Source organism: Triticum aestivum, chromosome 3B (assembly GCF_018294505.1).
Source record: "Triticum aestivum cultivar Chinese Spring chromosome 3B, IWGSC CS RefSeq v2.1, whole genome shotgun sequence".
In the NCBI taxonomy this organism is placed as follows: domain Eukaryota; kingdom Viridiplantae; phylum Streptophyta; class Magnoliopsida; order Poales; family Poaceae; genus Triticum; species Triticum aestivum.
In genome coordinates, this window is record NC_057801.1 from 509,950,276 (window position 1) to 509,977,934 (window position 27,659).

The following is a 27,659-nucleotide window of genomic DNA, read 5'->3' on the forward strand; positions in this document are numbered from 1 at the left end:
GTAGTTTACGATTTGAAGTCCTCTTTCTGGACTGCAAACCTTCCCCGTACGGTGAAAAAAGGAAGCTTCGCAGCAGGTTCCAAGGAAACGGGCGCGGAGCGAACGGCAATCCCGATCAACCCTGAAGCAGAGAGAGAGAGAGAGAGAGAGAGAGAGAGAGAGAGAGAGAGAGAGAGAGAGAGAGAGAGAGAGAGAGAGAGAGAGAGAGAGAGAGTTACCACCACGTGACCTGACGGCACCCCACAAAATCCACCTGCGTCGCCAGACGCGACGTGAAACTCCAGTCCAGCCGCGGTTGTACCTAGCAGTAGGTGCCTCGCACGGCGCGCGCAGCGCAGGCAGCAAAGAATATACTTGGCGGAGGCGAGGATAAACCGTAAAACAGGCTGCTGGGATTACCAAGTAACCTTCGAATCCGATAAGTTTTACTGCTGCTGATAACAACCGGCTGTGGCTTTTACTGCTGGGTAGGCCGGGGCCGGGGCCGGAGGGTGGGGCGCGCGGGGCACTGTTGGTGGTGCATGCCTCAGTGGCTCTCGCTGCTCTTGGCTTTATTTACTCCTTAAGAATCGTTCCCTACAGCTGACCTCCCCCTCCTCCAGCTCCACGCCAATTAAACCCTACTACTACTACCAGCACTCCCCCTCTCGCCCCTCGCGTTATCTCCGCTCCCCTCGCGCAGCCCACGTACAAAACGAAACAAAAAAGCGCCGAGTAACGCACTGCCCCGCCGCAGATAGAGAATTGCGGTGCCTACCGCTCTCGCGGCGGCCATGGAGGCGACGGTGCCCGACTACTACGGCCGCGACAAGAAGGGCTCCGACCTCTTCGTCGTCGACGACCTCCTCGCGCTGCCGTGCGACGACGACGAGGAGGAGGAGGAAGGGGTTGGCGAGGCGCCGTTCCTGCCGGCCAACTCCGCCTCCGCCGCCGCCGTCGTCGTCAAGCAGGAGGCCGGGTTCGGGAACGCGTCGGCCGACTCGTCCACGGTCACGGCCCTCGACAGCTGCAGCAACTCCTTCTCCGGCCTCGCCGATGGCGACTTCTCCGGCGGCCTCTGCGAGCCGGTAAATTCTCCATCCATCCTTCTGTTGTACTCCTTTTGGCATCATCAATTGTTCGCGGAATTCTTCTGCGCTAATTAACTGAACGACTTTACGTTTTTTCCGTCCTTATTAATATGTTCCATTTACACGAGGGAATTCCATGGAAAATTGCATATACTACGGATATTTAAGACTGATTTCACAATATATATTCCGCAATTAAACCACTCCAAAAATTATCCTCCACAATTACGCATGAATGCAGTTTTGTCTCGCACAGAGAGTAACCGAAATAGGAAACAGCTGCCACGCGTAAGTGGCACTGCACACTACCAAAAATAGCAGCTTTCGCGTTCAGCGCTAGCTGGACGCTTCCATATACGCACAAGAATTCGAGTGGCTTTCCAAGTTTTTAGCTTAATAATTATAGAGTTCTCAAAACGAAGCAAACTCACACGCATGCATGAGCTGTTGCTAACTAAACTTGATGTGAATTGTGCGCAGTACGATCAGCTGGCGGAGCTGGAATGGCTGTCCAACTACATGGGCGAGGGCGAGGAGAGCTTCGCCACCGAGGACCTACACAAGCTGCAGCTCATCTCCGGCATCCCCTCCGGGGGCTTCCCCTCGGCGAACGGACCACCTGCTCCGGCGGCCACCGCTGCCACGGCGCAGCCCGGCATGTTCCTGCCGGAGGGCCCCGTCCCCGCCAAGGCCCGTAGCAAGCGCTCCCGCGTTGCGCCGGGCAACTGGTCGTCCCGCCTGCTCGTTCTCCCGCCGGCCCCGGCCTCCCCGCCGTCCCCGGCGTCCATGGCCATCTCGCCGGCAGAGTCCGGCGTCTCAGCCCAGGCATTCCATGTCAAGAAGCCCTCCAAGCCGGCAAAGAAGAAGGAGGTGCCGCCGCAGGTGCAGGCGCAGGCTCAGGCTCAGTCGGTGAGCTCGCCCACAGCGCCGTCGGGCGTCACGGCGGCGGCCAACGACGGACGGCGGTGCCTGCACTGCGAGACGGACAAGACGCCGCAGTGGAGGACGGGGCCCATGGGCCCCAAGACGCTGTGCAACGCGTGCGGGGTGCGCTACAAGTCGGGCCGGCTGGTGCCGGAGTACCGCCCTGCCGCGAGCCCGACGTTCGTGACGTCGAGGCACTCCAACTCCCACCGCAAGGTGCTGGAGCTCCGCCGCCAGAGGGAGATGCACCACTACCACCAGCCATCGCAGCTCCAGCAGCACGCGGTCGCCGGCGGCGTCGGAAGGATAATGCACATGGAGAGCCACCTGCTGTTCGACGGGCCGGCGGCGCCGCCCATCCTCGGCGGTGGCGATGACTTCTTGATCCACCACCACCTAGGGACGGACTACCGGCAGCAACTCATCTAGACGAGTCGTCAGTCTATTAGAACTGATCAGTTTAGCCCAGGAATAATAATTAAAAGCAGCTAAAACCCCAAGAGCCGGGAATATCGGAAGAACTGCAAATGTTTGCTTATTAGGAGTTATATTTTCCCAGTTTTCTCTACCCCGTTTGGTTAGCCTGTGTGCTTTTTGTTGAGCTCGAAATTTTCGTGTCGATTTAGTTTGTGATCCTGCCCAGTTTCCCGCTTGATTAGTTCACTCCTAATTACCCCTCAGAAACTAATTCTAGGGAGTTGAGTCCTTTTATCTCTTAGCATTTTGTAATACAAATACTTTTCATTTCGACTTTTGCTTCTTTTTCTGCGCCTAGCTAGAATATGAAAACAAGCTTTTTGGCCAATTGTTCGATCGAGATAACTCCCGTTCATGCAATCTCTAGATAGCTTTGGCATGGTATGAGTATGATGCGCAAGGATGAATCTCATGGCTCCTCCCTCCGCTCTGGCATGCAATTGCAGTTGCAGCAGCCATGCGTGCACTCATGTCACAGATGTTGTGTGCGCAACCGAACATGCAAAGTTACCTCAAGGAGGAGGCGGCGAGAGTGCCATTGCCCACCCACCATCACTCCATCAGTCCGTCCGTCGGAACTCACTCACACGTGATCATTAGTAGAATCTCGCGTGAAAAAAAGATGCCATCTCACTCGTTGGATCCAATCAGAGCGTCCTCCTTTGGTCCTGGCCTGTAGGTGTTGCCTGGTGGTGGTGGTGGTGTTGGGGGTAACTAGGGTTCATCATTGCGCTGCTGCAGGCTGCACCTAGCGCGGGGTACCACCTCTCCGTGGAGAGGGTTTCCGGATAAGTAGGGTCATTCACAGCCCCTCGCCTGGATTTGCCACTCCCAAGTGGCCAAGTGAAGCTTCGTTTTACCTCGCCGTAACCAACACTGACCGTCGTCAGAGGTCAGAAGGGCAGCACAATGCCAGAAACTAAGCAGGCCACCGTACTCCAACGACGCTGGCTGGCGTATGCACTCATTTGTCTCTACTTATAGAGAGCACGGTCACCACCGCCCACCGGCCCTGGAAAACGAAAGTTACCGCGTGCGTTTTACCAGGCCCGTACGCATGTACATGTACGTAATGGATGAACATTGAATAAGTGCAGCGCCGTTGGCGAGCGGGAGAGGTAATTCGGCAGCAGTGGAAGTGCGAGGGCATGTTGGCGCTCACCGCTCAGTGCCACCAGCCGGCGACAAGTGGAGGGGCATATAAAACGGGCGATCGGGGCGGCAGGGCGCCCGGCGACGCGCGGTGGCTCACATGGGGGTGGCAATAGAGAAACCCGAGATAGATAGAGTAGAATACTGGAGCTGCTACGAGCGGGACAGAGAGAGCCTCTGAAACTCTGACGGGAGCGCCCCAGCGCGGAGTACAATATTTGCGTCCTCGTGATCCCAGACACGCAGGCAGGCGTTGGCGATCCAGATGCTGGAACGAACGTTTATTTATCCTGCCATCGGGTGCTGGGCTTACGCTACTGCCGCGTCAATTCATTCATCCGGTTTGACAAAAAATTATCACCACCTCTGAATATTCCCCTGGCGCCGGAGCATGAATGTGCCCCCGGCCTCGGTAGCACCAACGCCTGCGCCTTGGCCACCAGCAGCAACGACGGTGCACGGTAATTTTGCTAGCAAACCACCAGCATTGCACATCGTCACAATGCTTCTGTCTGCTCCTCGGCTTATACTCACTTTGTCACAGGGAGTACATTGGAAGACAGGATTGCACAGATCAAAGCTGGCTCACGCGCGCATCTTCTGCACGCACGTACGTACTGACGTACACGCTGGCAGCTTGTGCGGTCAATGCCACGGCCCCTCTCCTCTAGACTCGATATACAAACAAATCACTAGCCAAACTAATGAGAGAGGGAGGTGCGTCGGGGCGAGATGGATGGATGGAGGGATCAAGGAGCACAGATTCGCTGCGAGTTAATTAAGCGGGAAGGGGCGTGCGAAGCGGGCGAGCGTAGTGGGGGGTGTCGACTCGAGTCGACCCGGCTCACATGCATGCATGCGCCGTGGCCGGCCGGGGTAGCAAGCGTTGCCGCGGGCTTTTGCTGTGCTGCCCCCCCGTGCAGCTAGCTCACCTCTTGTTGCCCGCCTTGGTCGCCGGCGAGTGAGGTGAGGTGAGCAGAACAGTGCGGCTCACGACTCCGGGCACGTGCGGCCACGTGCGCGTGCGAGAGAGCACCCACTCTGCCCGCTTGCACCCCCCGGCGGGGGCGGCTTTTGGGTGGGGCCGCGGCGGTGCCAAGGCAGATGCGGACGGTTGCCTTGCCCCGCACCGCAGGCAGGCGAGAACAAGCTATGCATCGCCACCTTCACCTTGATTGCTGTAATTGCTTCCATCCTCTTCAGTCGAGTTGCGGCCTGCCTGCCTGCTTTTGTTTTGAGTACTCCACTACTGCTAGTATACGTAGTAGCATACCGGTAAATTTGGTTTCTGCACTCTCCAGTACAATTTGAATACGGCCCCAATCGCACTGAGCGGTCAAAACTCGAGACAGTTCACAGGATTGCAACCGCGTACGATCGATCTTATTCAGGTGGTGGTATACGGCCAGCAGTGCAAGAACCCTTGGTCGACCTTTCTGTAAGCAAAGGTAGTAGTGTCGGTACTCGCGAGGATGAGCTCTGCTCGACTCATTCCCTCACTTTTCGACAAAGAAAATAAAGGATGTTTCCAGAGTGTCCTCTACACGACAGCAGAGGAAACAACACGTACGTAGGTACGCTTCCTTTGCTTCGGGGAAGAAAAAGGCTCTGCACGTAACTGTAAAGCCTCACGCCTAGCAACACACACTTCTCCTGGTTTCCGCCAAGGTCTGTGACGTGCTTCCATGCCTTCCGTTCCATCACGATCGATGAAGAGGAACCGTTAGGGCATCTTCAAAGCTAACCCGTCTGGACCGCGCTATCTGAATGCAGTTTGTCATCCAACGCAGTCACTGTTGACATCAGATTTTGGCATGGTCAAAAACATAATTAATAAAGCCTTAAATGAAAAAGTGTTCAAAGTGAGAAAGTTATGTATGATAAAAAAGGAGAAACTTTGATATTTGGGCTATAGCCATCCAATATCTCGTCTCTAAGACCGAAGTTGTATTCGAAGTACTGGGATTTTCTATCTAGAACACTGTTCGGCTGATTACGCTCTCAAGATGGCCTCAAATGGAAAACTGATCTACATGAATTGTATTCGCCTCGTCGAAACGGTTGATTTTGATATAAATATCGTCTCAATCCGAGGTCGTATGCAAAAGTTAGAGCCCGCACAGCCCGACCTGCAGTGAGCAAAACATGACGCACGGGACCAAACACACATGTGAGTATGTCTAATGAGCTGCGTGAATAATTACCTATTTCGCGCGAGCAATTTAGCCCTGAAGATGGCCTCTAATCAGAAAACGTTCAACACGAAAATTGTTTGTCTCCTCGGAACGAATAAACATGCCTTAGATGCATTTTCATCGGAGGTCGTTTACTGCCTCAAAAGTGGCCCGCAACGTGTCAGCCAGGTTATAAACCGAGCAGTTTTGGAAAGTTTGGATTCCGATTTGGACCAAAACTAGGGTTTTGAACGTGAATTCTAACCATTCCTTGCACGGGAAGTCCATCTGCCTCTTATATACATGAGCGCCGACGGCCGATTGAAAACACAACACACAATCGCAAAACCCATCTACAAACTTTTATCTCCTACCCTAGTTTTCTGCTTCTCGTTCGTCGGTGTTCATCGCTTCGGAGAGCTTCAATCTACAAAGTCCTAGGGGCAGGTGAACGGACCTAGGGCAGCCCATCACCGCCGTGCGTCCAGACAGGGTCTCTCCCGGCCGCGTGGGGTTTCGGGTCTTCAAAAGCGCTTGCCGGATTGTCTTGCATATCGCGCTTCCGGTGAGCCTTTTTCGCCGACGTGTCTTGCGAATCGCGCTCGACGCCGAGGGTACACGGTGACATGTTTGTGTGCGAACACACTTTTTGGCGACTCCGCTGGGGATCAAAGAGCAATCATCATCATCCACTCATGGTCAATCTTCCCAAGCCATCTGAAGTGGATGTCGATAACATCATCAAGCCCAGTTTTGAGGAATTATCAGCAGACCATCGCCAAGCTTATGAGGAGTACAAGAAGGAGCGTGAAGAGAAGGAGATGTAGGATTTCCTTGCTAAGTTCAAAAGGGATCGCCAAGGCAATATCACTTCAATTGAAGAAATCAAGTTTCCTCCTCTTCACAATGAGCGGGTAGAACCGGCTGTAAGCAAAATCTTCTCCCTGAACAGTCGACTGAAATTACTACTCTTATTGCTCAGAATAATGATCTTATTTAACAAGCTATCATAGACAATAATACTGCTCGAAAAAATACTCCTCAATCATCTAATGGTAGTGGTAGTATGTCTGCTGACGTAGAAAACTTTAGTCCAACTTTACCTATTTCATCGGCGCCGCCTATGCCATTGAATTCTTATCCCAGTCAGACGAACCAACTTGTTGCTCCACCCTTTAGTCCTTCCATGAACATACCAAGTTCGATGAATCCAACTATGTGGCTAGGTTACGGTTCGACAAGTCCAAGTGGATTGCTGCCGAACTATGGTAACATACACACCACCATCTCTTTCGACTAGCACTATACCAGCTATTAGAAATCATATTCACCATGCGCCACAACCACACGCAACGCCGCTCAATACGAGTGATATTTTGGCTAATGTCAAAGAGGAGATGCCTAGGGTGTTCCGAGAGCATTGTGGGATTGAACTACCAAAACCACGAATTTCCAGGATACCATATCTAGAAAAAATTTATGTCGTGCCATGTCCTCCCGGATGTAAAGTTTTAGATTTTGTTAAATTTAGCGGCGAGGGAACAAAGACTACATGGGAGCATGTTAGTCAGTACTTGGCACAATTAGGTGAGGCAAGTTCATGAGACGAGTGGAAAGTACGTTATTTTCCTTTATCTTTAACCGATACTGCTTGCTCGTGGTTTTCTGCGTTACCACCCGGTTCTATTAGTACATGGTTTCACCTAGAGCAAAAGTTTCATGACCACTTCTACAGTGGTGACAATGAGCTTAAACTATCCCATCTTACATCGGTTAAGCAAAGCATGATGAATCAGTTTCTGATTATGTCAAAAGATTTAGAGATATAAAAAACCGGTGCTATAGTTTGGTGATAAGTGAAAGAGACTTGGTTGATCTCGTGCTAAGTTTTTTGAGAACTAACATTAGAGAAAGGTTGGAAGGCCATGAGTTCTCAAGTATCAACCAAGTCTTACAAAGGGCTTTGCCTCAAGAAAGTCGAAGCAAAGATCTTAAAGAGGTGCATAGGTATAAAACTGATCGTCCTAAGATGAATATGGTTGAGTATGATAGTGAGCACTCGAACGATGAGGGTGATATTTATGCTACTGAATTTATTTGGCCGTCTAAGGCCAAACCATTTATGTGCAATGATCTGAAACCGATTCATAAGAATCGCGATGAAGAGATGAAGTTTACTATTAACATTGCTAAATGTTATAAAACATTTGATGCTTTGCTACAAGATAAGATTATTAGAATATCTCATACTTTACCGTCGTTGCCGTTTGAAGAGCTAAAATGGCATGCTTATTGCAAGTATCATAATTCCTTTTCTCATGCTACTAATGATTGTGATGTTTTTTGACGACAGATACAATTGGCCATTAATGACGGACAATTGATTTTTTCTGAGATGCAAGTTGGTAGGCGGCCCTTCCCAATTAACACCATGGATTTGGAGGGGAAGAAGATGTTAATTCGTCCCAACATAACCGAATCAGCTAATAAAAACAATGTTGTCATTGGTGAGCCCAGGAAAATAAAGGAAGGCGACAAGGTCTTGGGGAGGCAAGATGTGCTTGACAAGCAACCCGGTGGAAAGGAGGTAATTGAGATCACCATAAAGAATCCTACACCCAAGGGGAAACCACAAGTGCAAGAGAACACTCATATCAAATTTGTTAAGCCCAAGAGTCCAGAGGTTGGCAAGTGGAAGACAAATGAAGCTAAAGTGTAGCGCAAGAGAATCAAGTCAACTTTTGATGTGTTGTTGTCCAAATATGCCAATCAAGCGACCAGTTCTAGCTCTAAATGGTCATCAAATTTTAAGCGCTCAAGATTGCCCCGGAGGCAAGAATTTTAGCATCACACAAGGCCATATGGGTCATGGGCACATGACCATGGCTGGTGCCACCCCCCTATGTGCCATACTACATGAGAGACTTAAATGGAGGATGGGGACAGCCCCCAATGGTCCCATATGCATTTCATCTGGGGCGGCCAAAACCAAGAAGGCCCGTTCATGAGAGGCTTTCTTACCCCATTCGAGGCCGTTTAAGCAATGGTGTCAATCGGCCAATGCAAGATAATCAAAAATGGGCCAGCAATCAAGTGTGGCATCCTAAGTCACCAAGTGTTGCAGCTGTTGAGTCAGGAAAAGGTAAGGAAAAAGTCGATGCCGACTCACTCATCTTGGGCACCAAAACATTCACAATACGGCAGCCAACTGTGCATAACAACCCGACTGAGCCGGTACTTGCTATCACGCCAAAGCACTCGGCTAATGATTATGAAGCAAGCACCAGCCAAGCAAAGCAAAGGGACCCTAAATACATTCAGCCAAAGTGGTGTCCTCGAGGGCTAACAAAGACACAAAAGAGGAAGCTACAGAGGTTAAGGAGTATAGAGATGGCAGAATAAGAGGCCGAGGAACAAAGGGACAAAAGTTTTAATTACCTCCGGGACATGGTACCTCTGGGACATGGCTTCTACATCTATCACAGCGGCACCTACACCACCAAAGGAGGAGGATGTGAACAATATTACATCGTCCGCAACACCTATCACTTGCCTTTCACTTGGACAGATTTCAGAATTGGTAGATACACCTGAAGAAGGATATGAGATGGTGGATTATGAGCCTAGACCAGTCCATGAAGGTATGGATATCAATATGATGTATTACTTACCTGCCGAGTTTCTTGTTGTAGATGAAGAAGGGGAAGTAGCTCATCTGGATTTTTGTCCTAAAATGCTATATTCGAGAAGCCAAGAGAACCGGTGACACACTTGCAGCCATTGTTTCTTAAAGGTCATATTAATGGATCGCCGGTTCCTAGAATGCTTGTTGATGGTGGTGCTGTGGTGAATCTTATGCCATACTCGGTCTTCAAAAAATTGGGGTTGCACGACGAAGAGTTAATAAAGACCAACATGGTGCTTAATGGATTTGAAGGGAAAGAGAAAACTGAAGCCAAAGGTCTAATGTATGTGGAGCTTACAGTGAGAAGCAAAACTTTGGCTTGTTGGGAAACATAGCATGCAATTTCAAAAAAATTCCTATGCTCACGCAAGATCTATCTAGGAGATGCATAGCAATGAGAGGGGGAGAGTGTGTCCACGTACCCTCGTAGACCGAAAGCGGAAGCGTTTGACAATGCGGTTGATGTAGTCAAACTTCTTCTTGTTCCGACCGATCAGGCACCGAACGTACGACGCCTTCGAGTTTTGCACACGTTCAGCTCGATGAAGTCCCTCGAACTCTTGATCCAGCAAAGTGTTGAGGGAGAGTTTCGTAAACACAATGGCATGGTGACGGTGATGGTGAAGTGATTCGCGCAGGGCTTTGCCTAAGCACTACGACAATATGACTGGAGGCGTAAACTGTGGAGGGGGCGCCGCACACGGCTAACAATTGTTGTTGTGTGTTCTAGCGGTGCCCCCCATATATATAGGTTGGAGGGGAGGAGAGTGATAACCCACAAGTATAGGGGATCGCAACAACTTTCGGGGATAGAGTATTCAACCCAAATTTATTGATTCGACACAAGGGGAGCCAAAGAATATTCTTGAGTATTAGCAGTTGAGTTGTCAATTCAACCACACCTGGATAACTTAGTATCTGCAGCAAAGTATTTAGTAGCAAAAGTGGTATTATAATAATGGTAACAGTAGCAACAGAAAAGGTAAAGGTTTTTGGGTTTTCGTAGTAGTTGTAACAGTAGCAACGGAAAAGTAAATAAGCGAAGAACAATATATGAAAAGCTCGTAGGCAATGGATCAGTGATGGATAATTATGCCGGATGCGATTCCTCATGCAATAGTTATAACATAGGGTGATATAGAACTAGCTCCAATTCATTAATGTAATGTAGGCATGTATTCCGTAGATAGTCACACGTGCTTATGGAAAAGAACTTGCATGACATCTTTTGTCCTACCCTCCCGTGGCAGCGGGGTCCTAGTGGAAACTAAGGGATATTAAGGCCTCCTTTTAATAGAGAACCAGACCAAAGCATTAACACATAGTGAATACATGAACTCCTCAAACTACGGTAATCACCGAGAAGTACCCCGATTATTGTCACTTCGGGGTTGTCGGATCATAACACATAATAGGTGACTATAGACTTGCAAGATAGGATCAAGAACACACATATATTCATGAAAACATAATAGGTTCAGATCTGAAATCATGGCACTCGGGCCCTAGTGACAAGCATTAAGCATAGCAAAGTCATAGCAACATCAATCTCAGAACATAGTGGATACTAGGGATCAATCCCTAACAAAACTAACTTGATTACATGGTAAATCTCATCCAACCCATCACCGTCCAGCAAGCCTACGATGGAATTACTCACACACGGCGGTGAGCATCATGAAATTGGTGATGGAGGATGGTTGATGATGACGACGGCGACGAATCCCCCTCTCCGGAGCCCCGAACGGACTCCAGATCAGCCCTCCCGAGAGAGATTAGGGCTTGGCGGCGGCTCCGTGTCGTAAAACGTGATGAAACTTTCTCCTCTGATTTTGTTCTCCCCAAGACGGTATATATGGAGTTGGAGTTGAGGTCGGAGGAGGTCTGGGGGGCCCACGAGATAGGGAGGCGCGCCCTAGGGGGGCACCCCCCTGTCTCATGGACAGGCCCTGGGCCCCCTGGCCCTGATTCTTTCGCCAAAAATTCTTATTAATTCTGAAAAGTCCCTCCGTGGATTTGCAGGTCATTCCGAGAACTTTTATTTTCTACACATAAAACAACATCATGGTAGTTCTGCTGCAAACAGCGTCAGTCCGGGTTAGTTTCATTCAAATCATGCAAGTTAGAGTCCAAAACAAGGGCAAAAGTGTTTGGAAAAGTAGATACGTTGGAGACGTATCAACTCCCCCAAGCTTAAACCCTTGCTTGTCCTCAAGCAATTCAGTTGATAAACTGAAAGTGATAAAGAAAAACTTACAAACTCTGTTTGCTCTTGTTGTTGTAAACATGAAAAGCCAGCATTCAAGTTTTAGCAAATATTACGAACTAACCATACTCACAATAACACATAGGTCTCACAATTACTCATATCAATAGCATAATCAGCAAGCGAGCCATAATAATAAAACTCGGATGACAACACTTTCTCAAAACAATCATAACGTGATATAATAAAATGGTATCTCGCTAGCCCTTTCTGAGACCGCAAAATATAAATGCAGAGCACCTTTAAAGATCAAGGACTGACTAAACATTGTAATTCATGGTAAAAGAGATCCAGTCAAGTCATACCCAATATAAACCAGTAATAATGAATGCAAATGACAGTGCGCTCTCTAGCTGGTGCTTTTAATAAGAAGGGTGATGACTCAACATAAAAGTAAATAGATGGGCCCTTCGCAGAGGGAAGCATGGATTTGTAGAGGTGCTAGAGCTCGATTTTAAAATAGAGATTGAATAACATTTTGAGCGGCATACTTTTGCTGTCAACACAACACCTATGAGATGGCTGTATCTTCCGTACTAAATGCATTATGGGCAGTTCCCAATCAGAATGGTAAAGGTTTATACTCCCCAACCACCAACAAGCATCAATCCATGGCTTGCTCGAAACAACGAGTGCCTCCAACATACAACAGCCCTGGGGGAGTTTTGTTTAATTATTTTGATTTGCTTTGATCTTTTTGGATCATGGGTCTGGGCATCCCGGTTACCGGCCCTTTCTCGTGAATGAGGAGCGGAGTCCACTCCTCTGAGAATAACACACCTAGCATGGAAGATATAGGCAGCCCTAGTTGTTACATGAGCTGCTCGAGCATACAAAACAGAATTTCATTTGAAGGTTTGGAGTTTGGCACATACAAATTTACTTGGAACGGCAGGTAGATACCGCATATAGGAAGGTATAGTGGACTCATATGGAACAACTTTGGGGTTTAAGGAGTTTGGATGCACAAGCAGTATTCCCGCTTAGTACAGGTGAAGGCTAGCAAAAGACTGGGAAGCGACCAACTGAGAGAGCGACAACAGTCGTAAGCATGCATTAAAATTAATTCACACCGAATACAAGCATGAGTAGGATATAATCCACCATGAACATAAATATCGTGAAGGCTATGTTGATTTGATTCAACTACATGCGTGAACATGTGCCAAGTCGAGTCACTCAATTCATTTAAAGGAGGATACCATCCCATCATACCACATCATAATCATTCTAATAGCATGTTGGCACGCAAGGTAAACCATTATAACTCATAGCTAATCAAGCATGGCACAAGTAACTATAATCTCTAAATGTCATTGCAAATATGTTTACTTCATAATAGCTGACTCAGGAACGATGAATCATCATATTTACAAAAACAAGAGAGGTCGAGTTCATACCAGCTTTTATCATCCCAATAAGTCCATCATATATCATCATTATTGCCTTTCACTCGCACGACCGAACGATGTGTATAATAATAAGAGTGTACGTGCATTGGACTAAGCTGGAATCTGCAAGCATTCAACTCAAGAGAGAAGACAAGTAATATGGGCTCTAAATAATAAACAATCATGCATATGAGAGCCACTAAGCATTTTCAATATGGTCTTCTCGACCCCCAAAAGAAAGAAAATAAAACTATTTACACGGGAAATCTCCCAACAAGTAAAAGAAGAACGAGAAATCTTTTTGGGTTTTCATTTTAATTTCTACTACAAGCAAGGAAATTAAACTAACTAATTTTTTTTGGTTTTTCTCAAGGTTTATCAAACACACAAGAAGAAAACTAGAAAAAGGAATTTAAACTAGCATGGACAATACAATGAAAGAGTATGAGCACCGACGACTAGTGTGTGAACATGAATGTAAAGTGAGTGAGAAATACGTACTCCCCCAAGCTTAGGCTTTTGGCCTAAGTTGGTTTAATACCAAGGACCGCCGCTACTCTCTCCGGTGTAATGAGAGGTGTAATCAGGATACCACTGGTTGGTCATCTCCGGATCCCACTGGACAGATGATGCACGATAGGGGTCCAGCTCAGGTTCTGGAGTAAAAGCTTGAGCTCGACGAATGTTTACCGCCTCCGGTGTGACAAGGAATTTTTCTGCAAGCAAATCAAACAACAGAGGTGCAGGCAAGATAATAACCTCAAAGTGTTTCTTATTGAATCTAAGTTTATACAGGAGCATCCTATCTTCGTTGTCAACAATAAACTTATGTGCTACCATGCTCTTGTAATCTAGAATGTGAGGAGGTAATATTGTCTCCTTTTCCTCATGGTGCCTAATGGGTATCTGAAAATGTCTAGCAAGACGTGCAGCATAGATACCTCCAAATATGGGGCCTTTTGTACGATTAAGGGCTAGCCGTTTAGCAACGATGGCACCCATATTAAAACTATTGTCTCAAAGCAAAGCATGTTGAAGAATGATAATATCAGGAACACTCAGGTTTCCTCTATTCCCACGACCGATCAAGCATCTACTAGCAAATATGGCAAAGTAGTGTAAAACTGGAAAGTGTATGCTAGAGACTTTTGCTTCGGAACCCTTCTTTGGCTCTTCTACATCAATAATATTAACAAAGCCAGCCACATCTTCACGATGAGGTTCCTCTAGTTCTCCCTCATAAGGTATCCTACATACTGTGCAAAAATGACGTAGAGACATTTCTTTGAACTCGTCATATAAATAAAATGATACTTCAGGCGGTGACTTCTTAGGATAAACATAAAAGTTTTGCATGAAAGTATTGGTGAGTAAGAGATACTGATTGATTCGGTCGTTGATGAAACCGGTGAGGCCTGCAGTCTCGATTAAAGCATAAAAGTCTTCATGAATTCCAGCCTCTTTCAAGAAATCATCACATGGCCATTCACATGGTCGTACTTCCGCTAAGCGAGGAAGATTATACTTGGCTTTTTCCTTCTCCTTAGCTTGTTTTTCCTGGGAGCTTTGGCTAGAAGAGCCCCTCAAAAGTTCCCTCAACATTTTCTGAAATTTTAGTAACTTCAAAATAAAAGTGCATAAAACTAAACAAGATTGATAGCAACTACTCCTACAAGTGCCTAGAACCCATATCATGCATTGGAATTGCTTGGGACCTCAAAAATTTAACATGCAAGCTCAAGAACAGGGTCACCAAGACAGCAAGGATTTGCAATGAATAAAGCACTAGAACAAAAACTAATTGGACCAACAGAGGAGTCACATACCAAGCAACAATCTCCCAAAGCAGTTTTGTGAATGGAGCTTTGAGCTAAGAGATCGAAAATCGCAGCAAAACGAGCTAGAACTCGTGCTTGAGCTGGATGGGGATTTTTTTGGGTAGAAGATGAGTGTGTGGGTGCTGGCATAAGTGGAGGGGAGCCACCAGGGGCCCACGAGACAGGGGGCGCGCCCTACAGGGGGGGCGCCCTCCTCTCTCGTGGCCTGGTGCTTGGCCCTCCTGCAGTGTTTTCAGTGCCTAAAATCCTCAAATATTCCAGAAAAAATCATACTAAATTTGCAGGGCATTTGGAGCACTTTTATTTTCGGACTATTTTTTATTGCACGGATAATTCAGAAAACAGACGGATAATACTATTTTTGCTTTATTTATCTAAATAACAGAAAGTAAAAAGAGGGTACAGAAGGTTGTGCCTTCTAGTTTCATCCATCTCGTGATCATCAAAATGAACCCGCTAACAAGGTTGATCAAGTCTTGTTAACAAACTCATTCCGAATAACACGGAACCGGAGAAATTTCGAATAACACTAAGTTACCTCAACGGGGATATGAAAATCCCCAACAATAAGAATATCATACTTTTTCTTGACAGTAGGGAGAGGAAATTCAAAACCTCCAAAAATGATAGTTGGAACTTTTTCAATAGAATTGATGCTATGAACTTGAGATTGTTTCCTCGGAAAGTGTACCGTATGCTCATTGCCATTAACATGAAAAGTGACATTGCCTTTGTTGCAATCAATAACAGCCCCTGCAGTATTAAGAAAAGGTCTACCAAGGATAATAGACATACTATCGTCCTCGGGAATATCAAGAATAACAAAGTCCGTTAAGATAGTGACATTTGCAACCACAACAGGCACATCCTCACAAATACCGACAGGTATAGCAGTTGATTTATCAGCCATTTGCAAAGATATTTCAGTAGGTGTCAACTTATTCAATTCAAGTCTACGATATAAAGAGAGAGGCATAACACTAACACCGGCTCCAAGATCACATAAAGCAGTTCTAACATAATTTCTTTTAATGGAGCATGGTATAGTTGGAACACCCGGATCTCCAAGTTTCTTTGGTATTCCACCCTTAAAAGTGTAATTAGCAAGCATGGTAGAAATTTCAGCTTCCGGTATCTTCCTTTTATTTGTGATGATATCCTTCATATACTTAGCATAAGGATTTACTTTAAGTATATCAGTTAAGCGCATACGTAAGAAAATAGGTCTAATCATTTCAGCAAAGCGCTCAAAATCCTTTGACTTGGATGGTTTAGGAGGAAAGGGCATGGGTTTTTGAACCCATGGTTCTCTTTCTTTACCGTGCTTCCTAGCAACAAAATCTCTCTTATCATAACGTTGGTTTCTTGATTGTGGGTTATCAAGATCAACGGCAGGTTCAATCTCTACATCATTGTTATTACTAGGTTGAGCATCTACACGAACATCATTATTAGCATTATCATCAGGTTCATGTTCATCTCCAGATTGTGTTTCAGCATCAGAGATAGAAGTATCATTGGGATTCTCAAGTGTTTCTACATTAGGTTCACTAGAAGTTTGCAAAGTCCTATCATTCTTCTTTTTCTTCTTCTTAGAAGAACTAGGAACATCTAGATTATTATTCTGAGAATCTTGTTCAATTCTTTTAGGGTGGCCTTCAGGATACAAAGGTTCCTGAGTCATTCTACCAGTTCTAGTAGCCACTCTAACGGCAAAGTCATTTTTATTATTCAATTCATCAAGCAAATCATTTTGAGCCTTGAGCACTTGCTCAGCTTGAGTAGCAACCATAGAAGCATATTTCCTAACGTGGTGAAGTTCATCTTTAACTCTAGCCAGATTATCACCTACGCGTCCTATCTCGAAAGCATTATTCTTTAACTCTCTACCAACATAAGCATTAAAACTTTCTTGTCTAGCCATAAAGTCATCAAATTCATCTAAGCATGGGCTATGAAATTTAGTAGAGGGTATTTCAACTTTATCATATCTATAGAGAGAATTTACCTTTACTACCTGTGTCGGGTTATCAAGACAATGTGGTTCTTCAGGCGGTAAATTAAGACCATGTATTTCTTCAATAGGTGGTAAATTCTTAACATCTTCAGCTTTAATACCTTTTTCTTTCATTGATTTCTTTGCCTCTTGCATATCTTCAGGACTGAGAAATAAAACACCTCTCTTCTTCGGAGTGGGTTTAGGAATAGGCTCAGGAGTTGGCTCAATTGGTTCAGGAATTACTTCAGGAACTGGCTCGGGAAGAGTCCAATTATTTTCATTAGTCAACATATTATTCAATAATATTTCAGCTTCGTCGACTGTTCTTTCCCTGAAAACACAACCAGCACAACTATCCAAGTGGTCCTTGGAAGCATCGGTTAGTCCATTATAAAAGATATCAAGTATTTCATTTTTCTTAAGATGATGATCAGGCAAAGCATAAAGCAACCGGAGAAGCCTCCCCCAAGCTTGTGGGAGACTCTCTTCTTTGATTTGCACAAAATTATATATTTCCCGCAAGGCAGCTTGTTTCTTATGAGCAGGGAAATATTTAGCAGAGAAGTAATAAATCATATCCTGGGGACTACGCACACAACCAGGAGCAAGAGAATTATACCAAGTCTTAGCATCACCCTTTAATGAGAACGGAAATATCTTAAGGATATATAAATAGCGAGACTTCTCATCATGAGTAAATAGGGTGGCTATATCATTCAACTTGGTAAGATGTGCCACAACAGTTTCAGATTCAAGGCCATAAAAAGGATCAGATTCAACTAAAGTAATAATATCAGGATCAACAGAGAATTCATAATCCTTATCAGTAACACAGATAGGTGAAGTAGCAAAAGTAGGATCGGGTTTCATTCTAGCATTAAGAGACTGCTGCTTCCATTTAGCTAATAATTTCTTAAGATCATTTCTATCATTGCAAGCAAGAATAGCTTCAGCAGCTTCTTTGTTCATAACATAACCCTTAGGAACAACAGGTAATACATAATCATTGGGGGAACGTTCATCATCACTATCATCAATAGCAGTCTTCAATATTTTCATTCCCCCTAACTCTAGCAAGTTGTTCATCAAGAAATTCACCTAATGGCAAAGTAGTATCACGCACAGAAGTAGTTTCATCATGCATAGCAGAAGTGGCATCATCAATAACATGCGACATATCAGAATTCATAGCAGTAGCAGGTTTAGGTGTCGCAAGCCTACTAATAACGGAAGGAGAATCTAGTGCAGAGCTAGATGGCAGTTCCTTACCTCCCCTCGTAGTTGAGGGCAAAATCTTGGTCTTAGCGTCTTTCAAGTTCTTCATAGTGATCAACAGATATAAATTCCAAGTGACTCAGAGAATAGAGCTATGCTCCCCGGCAACGGCGCCAGAAATTAGTCTTGATAACCCACAAGTATAGGGGATCGCAACAGCTTTCGAGGGTAGAGTATTCAACCCAAATTTATTGATTCGACACAAGGGGAGCCAAAGAATATTCTTGAGTATTAGCAGTTGAGTTGTCAATTCAACCACACCTGGATAACTTAGTATCTGCAGCAAAGTATTTAGTAGCAAAAGTGGTATGATAGTAATGGTAACAGTATCAACAGTAAAGATAAATGTTTTGGATTTTTGTAGTAGTTGTAACAGTAGCAACGGAAAAGTAAATAAGCGAAGAACAATATATGAAAAGCTCGTAGGCAATGGATCAGTGATGGATAATTATGTCGGATGCGATTCCTCATGCAATAGTTATAACATAGGGTGATATAGAACTAGCTCCAATTCATCAATGTAATGTAGGCATGTATTCCGTAAATAGTCATACGTGCTTATGGAAAAGAACTTGCATGACATCTTTTGTCCTACCCTCCCGTGGCAGCGGGGTCCTAGTGGAAACTAAGGGATATTAAGGCCTCCTTTTAATAGAGAACCGAACCAAAGCATTAACACATAGTGAATACATGAACTCCTCAAACTACGGTCATCACCGAGAAGTATCTTTATTATTGTCACTTCGGGGTTGTCGGATCATAACACATAATAGGTGACTATAGACTTGCAAGATAGGATCAAGAACACACATATATTCATAAAAACATAATAGGTTCAGATCTGAAATCATGGCACTCGGGCCCTAGTGACAAGCATTAAGCATAGCAAAGTCATAGCAACATCAATCTCAGAACATAGTGGATACTAGGGATCAAACCCTAACAAAACTAACTTGATTACATGGTAAATCTCATCCAACCCATCACTGTCCAGCAAGCCTACGATGGAATTACTCACACACGGCGGTGAGCATCATGAAATTGGTGATGGAGGATGGTTGATGATGACGACGGCGACAAATCCCCCTCCCCGGAGCCCCAAACGGACTCCAGATCAGCCCTCCCGAGAGAGATTAGGGCTTGGCGGTGGCTCCGTGTCGTAAAACGCGATAAAACTTTCTCCTCTGATTTTTTCTCCACGAGGCGGTATATATGGAGTTGGAGTTGAGGTCGGAGGAGGTCCGGGGGCCCCACGAGATAGGGGGGTGCGCCCTAGGGGGGCGCCCCCTGTCTCGTGGACAGGCCCTGGGCCCTGATTCTTTCGCCAAAAATTCTTATTAATTCTGAAAAGTCCCTCCGTGGATTTGTAGGTCATTCCGAGAACTTTTCTTTTCTACACATAAAACAACATCAAGGTAGTTCTGCTGAAAACAACGTCAGTCCGGGTTAGTTTCATTCAAATCATGCAAGTTAGAGTCCAAAACAAGGGCAAAAGTGTTTGGAAAATTAGATACGTTGGAGACGTATCAGAGAGGCGGCCAAGGGGCGCCCCAAGTAGGTGGAATCCTACTTGGGCGCCTCCCAATTCGGCCTCCCCCCTTCCATATTCGTCCGGAGGGGGAAGGAAGGAGGAGGGAGGAAGAAGGAAGGGGAAGGCCGAATTGCTCCCCTTCCTTTCTCTCTTCCCCTCTTTCCTTCCCCCTTATTTTGGCCTACATGTGGTGCACCAGTCCCCCAGGGGCTGGTCTGTTCTTGGCCCATTAGGCCCATGTAGTTGTCGGGGGGATGCCCGGAACCCCTTCCGGTGACCCGATATGTACCCGGTACCCCCAGAACACTTCTGGTGTCCGAATATCATCGTCCAATATATGAATCTTTACCTCTCGGCCATTTAGAGACTCCTCTCATGTGTGTGATCTCATCCGGGACTCCGAACAACATTCGGTCACCAAATCACAAAACCCATATAATACAAAATCGTCATCGAACGTTAAGCGTGCGGACCCTACGGGTTTCAAGATGGCAACGGGGACGGGGATCACTGGGGGGCCCGCCACCATCCCTGCCCTGATCCCTGCTAGCCCCGCCCACCTTCGCAAGGGGGGGGGGGGACAGTCCCCATGCCCGCTAACAACGGGTACCCGATCCCCATGGGGATCTCCATGGATACCAACAACAGCAAAACAACAGTAATAGAGGAGCACAAGTACACAACAACAATATATTGACATCAGTAAAAGAGGAGCACAAGTGCACAACAACAGTATATTGGCATCACAAACAACAGTAAAAGAGGAGCACAATGATATGTCTCCAACGTATCTATAATTTTTATTGTCCCATGCTATTATATTACATGTTTTGGATGTTTATGGGCTTTACTCTACACTTTTATATCATTTTTGGGACTAACCTACTAACTGGAGGCCCAGCCCAAATAGCTGTTTTTTTGCCAATTTCAGTGTTTCGAAGGAAAGGAATATCAAACGGAGTCCAAACGGAATGAAACCTTCGGAAGTGATCTTTTTGGAACAAACGCAATCCGGGAGACTTGGAGTGGACGTCAAGAAGCGAACGAGGCATCCTCGAGCGTCAACCGACATACTTCTTCCTCCTATATATATCCACGGACCCCGAAAACATCCATGAGCACCATGAAAAACTCTTTCCACCGCCGCAACCTTCTGTATCCGCGAGATCCCATCTTGGAGCCTTCGCCGGCGCTCCGCCTGAGGGGGAATCGACCATGGAGGGCCTCTACATCATCTCTAAGGCCTTTCCGATGAGTTGTGAGTAGTTTACCACAGACCTTCGGGTCCATAGTTATTAGCTAGATGGCTTCTTCTCTCTCTTTGAATCTTAATACAAAGTTCTCCTCGATCTTCTTGGAGATCTATTCGATGTAACTCTTTTTTGCGGTGTGTTTGTCGAGATCCGATGAATTGTGGGTTTATGATCAAGTTTATCTATGAGAAATATTTGAATCTCCTCTGAATTCTTTTATGTGTGATTAAGTTATCTTTGCAAGTCTCTTTGAATTATCAGTTTGGTTTGGCCTACTAGATTGATCTTTCTTGCAATGGGAGAAGTTTTTAGCTTTGGGCTCAATCTTGCGGTGTCCTTTCCCAGTAATAGCAGGGGCACCAAGTCACGTATTGTATTGTTGCCATCGAGGATAAAAAGATGGGGTTTATATCATACTGCATAAGTTTATCCCTCTACATCATGTCATCTTGCTTAATGCGTTACTCTGTTCTTATGAACTTAATACTCTAGATGCAGGCAGGAGTCAGTCAATGTGTGGAGTAATAGTAGTAGATGCAGAATCGTTTCAATCTACTTGTTGCGGATGTGATGCCTATATACATCATCATGCCTAGATAATCTCATAACTATGCACTTGTCTACCAATTGCTCGATAGTAATTTGTTCACCCACCGTAATACTTATGCTATCTTGAGAGAAGCCACTAGTGAAACCTATGGTCCCCGGGTCTATCTTTTATCATATAAGTTTTCCATCTACTTTTATTTGCATCTTTTACTTTCCAATCTATATCATGAAAATACCAAAAATATTTATCTTATCATATTATCTCTATCAGATCTCACACAAGTGGCCGTTGAGGGAGTCCTGGATTAGGGGGTCCTCGGACAGCCGGACTATATGCTTATGCCGGACTGTTGGACTATGAAGATACAAGATTGAAGACTTCGTCCCGTGTCCGGGTGGGACTCTCCTTTGCGTGGAAGGCAAGCTTGGCAATTCAGATATGTAGATTCCCTTCTGTGTAACCGACTCTGTGTAACCCTAGCTGTTGAAAATATGCCCTAGAGGCAATAATAAAATGGTTATTATTATATTTCCTTGTTCATGATAATTGTCTATTGTTCATGCTATAATTGTGTTATCCGGAAATCATAATACATGTGTGAATACATAGACCACAACATGTCCCTAGTGAGCCTCTAGTTGACTAGCTCGTTGATCAACATATAGTCATGTTTTCCTGACTATGGACATTGGATGTCATTGATAACGGGATCACATCATTAGGAGAATGATGTGATGGACAAGACCCAATCCCAAGCATAGCACAAGATCGTGTAGTTCGTTTGCTAGAGCTTTTCTAATGTCAAGTATCATTTCCTTAGACCATGAGATCATGTAACTCCTGGATACCGTAGGAGTGCTTTGGGTGTACCAAACGTCACAACGTAACTGGGTGACTATAAAGGTGCACTACAGGTATCTCCGAAAGTGTCTATTGGGTTGGCACGAATCGAGACTGGGATTTGTCGCTCCGTATGACGGAGAGGTATCTCTGGGCCCACTCGGTAATGCATCATCATAATGAGCTCAATGTGACCAAGTGGTTGGTCAAGGGATCATGCATTACGGAATGAGTAAAGTAACTTGCCGGAAACGAGATTGAACGAGGTATTGGGATACCGACGATCGAATCTCGAGCAAGTAACATACTGTGTGACAAAGGGAATTGTATGCGAGATTACTTGAATCCTCGACATCGTGGTTCATCTGATGAGATCATCGTGGAACATGTGAGAGTCAACATGGGTATCCAGATCCCGCTGTTGGTTATTGGCCGGAGAGTTGTCTCGGTCATGTCTGCATGATTCCCGAACCCGTAGGGTCTACACACTTAAGGTTCGGTGACGCTAGGGTTATTAGGAAGACTTGTATGTGATTACCGAATGTTGTTCGGAGTCCCGAATGAGATCCCAGACGTCACGAGGAGTTCAGGAATGGTCCGGAGGTGAAGATTTATATATGGGAAGTTGTAATACGGTCACCGGAAAAGTTCGGGGGCATACCGGTATTGTACCGGGGCCACCGGAAGGGTTCCGGGGGTCCACCGGGAGGGGCCACCTCTCCCGGAGGGCCTCATGGGCCGTAGAGGGAAGGGAACCAGCACTTAGAGGGCTGGGCACATCCCCCCTTGGGCCCATGCGCCTAGGGTTGGGGGGGGGGGAACCCTAAAGGGGCACCCCCCTTGCTTGGGGGGCAAGTTCCCCCCCTTGGCCGCCGCCCCCCCTCTAGATCTCATCTAGAGGGGGACGGCCCCCTTCCTCCTCCCCCTATAAATAGAGGGGTGAGGGGAGGGCTTCAAACACACCTCCAAGGCGCAGCCCCTCCCCTCCCCAACACCTCTCCTCCTCCGCAGAAGCTTGGCAAAGCCCTGCCGGAGTACTGCCTCTCCATCACCACCACGCCGTCGTGCTGCTGCTGCTGGAGATCTCTTCCTCAACCTCTCCCTCCTCCTTGCTGGATCAAGGCATGGGAGACGTCTCCGCTCCGTACGTGTGTTGAACGCGGAGGTGCCGTCCGTTCGGCGCTAGGATCTTCGGTGATTTGGATCACGACGAGTACGACTCCATCAACCCCCTTCTCTTGAACGCTTCCGCTCGCGATCTACAAGGGTATGTAGATGCACTCCTATCTCTCTCGTTGCTAGATGACTCCATAGATTGATCTTGGTGATGCGTAGAATTTTTTTTATTTTCTGCAACGATCTTCAACAATGGTATCATGAGATAGGTCTATGCGTAGTTCCTATGCACGAGTAGAACACAATTTTGTTGTGGGCATAGATTTTGTCAATTTACTTGCCACTACTAGTCTTATCTTGTTTCGGCGGCATCGTGGGATGAAGCGGCCCGGACCGACCTTACACGTACGCTTACGTGAGACAGGTTCCACCGACTGACATGCACTAGTTGCATAAGGTGGCTAGCGGGTGTCTATCTCTCCCACTTTAGTCGGATCGGATTCGATGAAAAGGGTCCTTATGAAGGGTAAATAGAAATTGGCATATCACGTTGTGGTTTTGACATTGGTAAGAAACGTTCTTGCTATAACCCTATTGCAACCACGTAAAAACATGCAACAACAATTAGAGGACGTCTAACTTGTTTTTGCAGCATATGCCTTGTGATGTGATATGGCCAAAAGGATGTGATGAATGATATATATATATATGTGATGTATGAGATTGATCATGTTCTTGTAATAGGAATCACAACTTGCATGTCGATGAGTATGACAACCGGCAGGAGCCATAGGAGTTGTCTTAATTATTGTATGACCTGCGTGTCATTGAATAACGTCATGTAATTACTTTACTTTATTGCTAAACTGTTAGCCATATTAGTAGAAGTAATCATTGGCGTGACAACTTCATGAAGACACGATGATGGAGATCATGGTGTCATGCCGGTGACGATGATGATCATGGCGCCCCGAAGATGGAGATCAAAAGGAGCAAAATGATATTGGCCATATCATGTCACTATTTGATTGCATGTGATGTTTACCATGTTTCTACATCTTATTTGCTTATAACAACGGTAGTAAATAAGATGATCCCTCATAATAATTTCAAGAAAGTGTTCCCCCTAATTGTGCGCCGTTGCGAAAGTTCGTTGTTTCGAAGCACCACGTGATGATCGGGTGTGATAGATTCTAACGTTCACATACAACAGGTGTAAGACAGATTTACACATGCAAAAACACTTAGGTTGACTTGACGAGCCTAGCATGTACATACATGGCCTCGGGACACAAGAGACCGAAAGGTCGAACATGAGTCGTATAGAAGATACGATCAACATGAAGATGTTCCCCGATGATGACTAGCCTGTCTCACATGATGATCGGACACAGCCTAGTTGACTCGGATCATGGATCACTTAGATGACTAGAGGGATGTCTATCTGAGTGGGAGTTCATTAAATAATTTGGTTAGATGAACTTAATTATCATGAACTTAGTCTAAAACATTCGCAATATGTCTTGTAGATCAAATGGCCCATGCTAATGTTGCCCTCAACTTCAACGTGTTCCTAGAGAAAACCAAGCTGAAAGACGATGGCAACAACTACATGGACTGGGTCCGGAACTTGAGGATCATCCTCATAGCTGCCAAAAGAGCATATGTCCTAGATGCACCGCTAGGTGAAGCACCCGTTTTCCCAGCAACTCAAGACGTTAGAACGCCTGGCAGTCGCGTAGTGATGATTACTCCCTAGTTCAGTGCGGCATGCTTTACAGCTTAGAACCGGGGATCCAAAAGCGTTTTGAGCAACACAGAGCATATGAGATGTTCCAAGAGCTGAAAATGGTTTTCCAAGCTCATGCCCGGTGTCGGTGTCAAAACTGGCGGATCTCGGGTAGGGGGTCCCGAACTGTGCATCTAGGCGGAGGGTAACAGGAGACAAGGGACAGGATGTTTTTACCCAGGTTCGGGCCCTCTCGATGGAGGTAAAACCCTACTCCTGCTTGATTAATATTGATGATATGGGTAGTACAAGAGTTGATCTACCATGAGATCAGAGAGGCTAAACCCTAGAAGCTAGCCTATGGTATGATTGTTGTTCGTCCTACGGACTAAAACTCTCCGGTTTATATAGACACCGGAGAGGGCTAGGGTTACACAGAGTCGGTTACAATGGGAGGAGATCTACATATCGTATCACCAAGCTTGCCTTCCACGCTAAGGAAAGTCCCATCCAGACACGGGACGAAGTCTTCAATCTTGTATCTTCATAGTCCGGGAGTCCGACCAAAGGTCATAGTCCGGCCATCCGGACACCCCCTAATCCAGGACTCCCTCAGTAGCCCCTGAACCAAGCTTCAATGACGACGAGTCCGACGCGCAAATTGTCTTCGGCATTGCAAGGCGGGTTCCTCCTCCGAATACTTCATAGAAGATGTTGAACACAAGGATAGTGTCTGGCTCTGCAAAATAAGTTCCACATACCACCGTAGAGAGAATAATATCTGCACAAATCTAATCTGCTGATGTACTCCGTAGCGTGATGTCATGCCACAGCCACACCTTTATTCGAATCGTTTTACTGTCCCACCTCAGCGCATTTAGCGAGGCGGTTTCCTTGGCGCGTCTTGTCAAAGTAGAGATCGTGTCCCCTTATTCCGGGATTCTCATTAATACGGGTGTGGGTAACCCAACCGCACCATTGGTATGGCTTCATAATTGAAAGTGAGTCCCAAACGGTCACGGGGAGGGCTCTTGGTATTCAACCCCTTTATAAAGGGACCAAGGCTCGACTCCTTTCTTTCAATCCAATCAAATCCGCCTCTGGCCTCGAGTTCCAACACCCAAAGCTTCAGATTCAGGCGCTTCAAACCTTCGATGATGTCCGGCTCCGACCTCCAAGGCCGGTGGATGCCTTCCTCCATTACGGAAGAAGACGTGCGAAAGCTGAGAGATGCCAGGTATCTGACCGGCGAAATCTCACATAGACTGCCTGCTCAAGGGCAGGCTATTCCCACTCCCCAGCCCAGTGAGAGTGTGGTGTTCACATCTCACTTCCTTCGGGGGCTAGGCTTCCCGACTGATCCCTTCGTGAGGGGGCTCATGTTTTATTACGGGCTGGAATTTCACGACTTAGCTCCGGAGTCCATCCTCCAAATCTCATCGTTTATTATCGTGTGTGAGGCCTTCCTCCACGTTACTCCTCACTTTGGGATGTGGCTTAAAACCTTCAAGGTAGAACCGAAGATGATCGAGGGGCAGCACGCTGAGTGCGGAGGTGCAACTATAAGCAAGATTGTCGTTGCCCCATGGCCCGAGGGCTCTTTTCAAGAGGAGTTCGGATTATGGCAACGGGAGTGGTTCTACATCACAGCCCCCAAGGGCACCACATGGGTGACGCCGCCTGCTTTTCTCTCGGGTCCCCCACCATGGCTAGCGTCATGGGTCAATAAAGGACTTAACTGGGGGCCGTCCAAGGACGTGCCCTTGCTGCAGGGCCGTATTCGAGATCTCCGAGAGAGAGACATCAATTTGGCCGTAGCGGCGCAGGTTATGTTGATTCGCCGCATACTGCCCTGCAAACGCCGCCCCCTCCGCCTATGGGAATTTAATCCGGAAGGGCCACGAGCTCTCCAACACTTTATGGGCACGACGCCCGTGGATATGTACAAATTGTTCTTCGGATCACAAGCAAGGTGTCCGGACTTGTCCGAGGACGCAGGCCTGAGCTGCAATCGCCCGGATACTCAAGTAAGTAGCCCCGCACCCGGACATGCCATCCGTACATTTATCATAAAACTGCCCTTAAAAGAGCTATCCTTTAAACAGGAATGGATAGCGGAAGCAAGGCTTATCAGGTGTCCGCCCCCCTCCCTGAGACCACGCCGGATCCCGTGTTAACCAGGATGCGGGAGATTGCGCCTTTTGAAGAAGGCGAAGAGGGGAACAAGAAAGCTACCACCTCTGTGAAGGAGGCTGTCAGGAAGGGAGGAATCGAGAACTCCTCTATCCAGGGAAAGAAGAGGAATGCCTCTGAAAACCCGGAGGCGATCGCCTCAAAGCGGGGGAAGAAATCTTCGTCAGAGGGTCCGGCACCGGAGAGTGCTCCAGCC

The 27,659-nt window shown here is 46.5% G+C and overlaps 1 protein-coding gene across 1 annotated transcript; it reads left to right on the forward strand.

Annotated features, from left to right (window-relative positions):
* Positions 1-573: 573 nt before the first annotated feature.
* LOC123070630 (GATA transcription factor 12) lies at positions 574-2,754 on the forward strand. Its single transcript, XM_044493909.1, has 2 exons — positions 574-1,067; positions 1,551-2,754. Exons 1-2 carry the CDS (start codon positions 774-776, stop codon positions 2,421-2,423), a joined length of 1,167 nt encoding a protein of 388 aa, XP_044349844.1. The 5' UTR covers positions 574-773; the 3' UTR covers positions 2,424-2,754.
* Positions 2,755-27,659: the final 24,905 nt, after the last annotated feature.